At 38.5% G+C, this 3,749-nt stretch overlaps 1 protein-coding gene across 1 annotated transcript in view; it reads left to right on the top strand.

The window, feature by feature from the left end:
* NET1 (neuroepithelial cell transforming 1) overlaps positions 1-3,749 on the top strand; it is a 33,304-nt gene that overhangs the window by 23,480 nt on the left and 6,075 nt on the right. The window contains 2 exon segments of the mRNA XM_023511432.1: positions 2,857-2,964; positions 3,385-3,556. Of these exon segments, the coding sequence (XP_023367200.1) occupies positions 2,857-2,964; positions 3,385-3,556 (280 nt within the window).

Raw genomic sequence — 3,749 nt, 5'->3', positions numbered from 1 at the left:
GGGGGGGGTTAAAATAAGTACGTTTCTACTCCTTTGTCACTATGTCCTGTGTACAGGGAGAGGCGAATGTGGGTATACTATATGCTAGTTCTCCTTAAAACGTTGTCTTAGAAGTATGTTTTGTGACAGTGCACATGTTGAGGTGCTTAGTAGCCTAACGAGCTATTGATATGACTCATCCTGACGCTACAAGAAAACCTCTTCTGGTGGCAGCTCCCAGGGCCACCTCCTAACCTGCCTTCCCAGGCTTTTAGCTGGTTCATGATCGCCTAATCCTCACCAAGTTTCCGCAAAAGTTTGCTTTCTGTATGATAGGTTTTTTAAATAGTGTATGAATCCTGATATTACTAGCAGGCCATATTCAGTATTACACCTTTACATTTCATAAGCACGCTTTTCAAGTTTTTTTATTAAAATCTTTTATACTTTCGGAATATATATGGTAAAATATATATGTATCTGCCAAACATTCTTCACATATGTTTTTTAAGGCAGGAAAGTTACTGAATCATCTAAAGTATGTGAAGAGAACATTATTACCCTGGAAGTAAGAACAATGTAACCTGAAAATTGTACTCTCATATTAATTTGAAAAATTAAAAAACTCAAAAAAAGCATGTGAAGAGAGCACAACTGTGTCCTCCTCTCCCTCCTCCACCAGCAACCTAATTTAGCACCCTACTTTCTCACCATACATTTTAGACGAGAAACTCTTAAGAGTAGCAAATCTTTTGAGAAGTGAGCTCATAGCTGAGTTTTTTAAGGACTATGGGACATACTTAACCAACTACTGTCTGATATAATATACTGCCTCCCCCAAGACATGAGTTTTAGAAATATGCTTTGGATAGATTCATATTCAGTTTTCTAAATCCAAATTATGTGGTTTTTATTTTAATTATGACATAATTTTAAGTTAGCAATTGTATAGTAACTAATCCTACAAAGAAGAGAATTTTTATCACTGATGTGACTTTTAAGTTTTCCATCCATAGTCACTGGAAGGAGCACCTTTCTCAAGACTTCTGAATTGAAATTAAATATTCTGTGATTTACTGGGAGGTCACATTTGTTATACTTGCAACAAGGAAGAGGAAGGAGTTAACCTTTGTTTCCAAAAAGCAGAACAGAACTTTGTGACAGCTGCTTTGTTTCTCGATAATGCTGGCTGGGTGTCTCACTCTGTGAGGTAATCCTATCTCAGTCCGACAGGAGACTCTTTGTGCTGCCTTTACTAACTGGAAAGGAATCCTGCGCTGGCCCTGCACACGCCCGTGTCACTCAGGCTGCGCACATGTGCACGGTGGCCTTTCACGGCTGCAGCTCACAGCGTGTGCCGTGTTACTGCAGGGCTCAGGGGCTGCTTTCTCTGTTCGTCTGACGTTGGCACTTTTGTGGCTTTCTATTCAAAATGCTACTTTGGAGGTGATTGTTCGGGGGGTGAGGCTGGTCTAGAGCTCCACCTGGTAAAGCCTTCTGAGTTCTGAACTCTTTCTGGTTATCTGCAGAGTCTCTGTAGCTGTTCACAGTCCTCCCTGAGGTCTGCGTGTGTGTTCAGGAGTTTCAGTAAATTTAACTGCTTCTCTGGAACTCCAGATCATGTTTCTTTCCAAGTACTTTTAACTTTTTCTGCCAGTCCATTCTGATATTGTTTGAAGGGATTATTTTTACTCTGTTTGCTCACCCCTTCCTTCATATGTGACTTAGTCAAGTCAAAGAATTTTTAGAAAAAAGTTAATTTTGTTATTTGTAAATGATTATTTGTAAGCGATAATATAATTTTAAACTATATGTCCTTCTGAATTCTTAACAAATTGCCTTTGTTGAGTATGTTATCAGAGCACCAAATGCAAACAAATAATCATGCTTCATAGATGTTACCAATCTAAAGAGCTACCTGCTTTATGACTGGAGTTCTTTTCAATAACTGCACCTAATGGTGTGCCTCCATTTTCCTAGAAAAATATTAGAGTAATTCAGTTTTTATAAAGTTTTAGGATTCTTGAATGATATGTGATGTATTTATAATATTGTTTTAAATGCAATACATGTAGAATAATAACTATTTCTTCTGAATTAGTGTATCTTTTTCCTTTAAGTTAATTATTTTATGAAAGAGTATCTAGTTATTAGTACTAAGTGGATTGCTAAGAAAATGCTCGCAACAGGTGCCAGGCACTGTGTGGGCTGTGTGTACTCATTTAATCTTGATAAGTTTGTAAGTGCTGTTACTAAACCCATTTTACAGATGAGGACACAGAGCCCAGGGAGGTGGTGCCCTAGCAAGTGCTAGACTGGGAGCTCTTTTAACCCCTCCCCTGCCTTGGCTTCACTACTTTCTGACCCAGTTCATTGTCAGACATGTTTATTTAAAGGTTATTCTCTCACTGAAGTAGTTAAGAATGAAATGATATAATGCCTGAGATTTGCTTTAAAATATTTAAGTAGGGGCAGAAAGGAAACATTGTCATAGTAGAAGCCATTCTACTGGGATCTACTCTGGGATCTACTCTGGGATCTACTGGGATCTACCTGGGATCTACTCTGCTATTCTCTGCATTCATGTTTAAAATTTTCCATGGTTATCAGGCTCTTTTTTAAGTTGTTTACCATATTAAACTATAAAAAGTTCTAAAGTGATATTCAAATACTTGGCCTTTCTTACATCATTTATTTATTTACTGCTACTTGTAGTGTTCTTACTATTGTAACAATGAACAGTAACATTCATTTTGACAGTTCTGTTTCTGTATTTTATAACGTACAAAAGTTGTTTCGTGAGAGAGCTTAACTTTGTCCAAGCCTGCATGAAATTATACCTAGACACATTAGTGCAATCTGTTTTTGTTTTTATAGGAGCCAAGCAATAAAAGAGTCCGACCTCTCGCTCGGGTCACATCCTTGGCAAACTTAATCTCTCCTGTAAGAAATGGAGCAGTCAGACGTTTTGGGCAAACAATACAGGTAAAAAAAGGGGGGGAGAGTAATGTAGTCAGGGACTTTTTATAGAAACCTGAAATTTGTGTTTTCCTCTGAGCTGTACAGACAAGTTTACACCATTATACTTAAGTACACGTTTTCTTTTTAGAATATGCTAGAAAGAAATATTGTTACAAAAACTATATTTGTATAACTTCATTCTGTTAACTTGCTTCTTGTATCAATTGATAGTCTTGCCTAGTTTTTATTCCCAAAAATGTAGTTTTGGTTGATAAGTATTTTAAAATGACAGGTTAAAAGTTAGATAAATGATTTTTTGTACTGAAAAATTCTGAGAACTTTGTCCTTCTCTGCTGTTAAAAAAAAAAAAAACCCTAAGGAGAAAGGGAATAATTAACTGTTTTCTCCAAATCTCATTTTCTCTTCTGTTCACCTTTTTTTAAGTCATTTACCCTTCGTGGTGACCACAGATCCCCGGCCTCTGCCCAGAAGTCGTTCAGTAGGTCTACAGTCCCAACACCTGCCAAGAGAAGAAGCAGCGTGCTGTGGTCGGAGATGCTGGACGTCAACACCAAGGAGTCTCTGACCACCAGAGAGATCAGGCGGCAGGAGGTGCGTTGGCACTTCCCACCCCACCATAGTCATTGGCCTATACTGAAAAACGACCTGTTTTTTGTTTTTTGTTTTTTTTTTTTGAGACAGAGCCTCAAGCTGTCCCCCTAGGCAGAGTGCCGTGGCATTACAGCTCACGGCAACCTCCAACTCCTGGGCTCAAGCGAGTCTCCTGCCTCCGCCTCCCAAGTAGCTGG

This window comes from Otolemur garnettii, unplaced genomic scaffold, assembly GCF_000181295.1.
Source record: "Otolemur garnettii isolate 467f Iridium unplaced genomic scaffold, OtoGar3 scaffold00019, whole genome shotgun sequence".
Lineage (NCBI taxonomy): Eukaryota > Metazoa > Chordata > Mammalia > Primates > Galagidae > Otolemur > Otolemur garnettii.
Note: the sequence above shows the minus strand (reverse complement) of the source record. Positions and strands in the feature narration are given on the sequence as shown.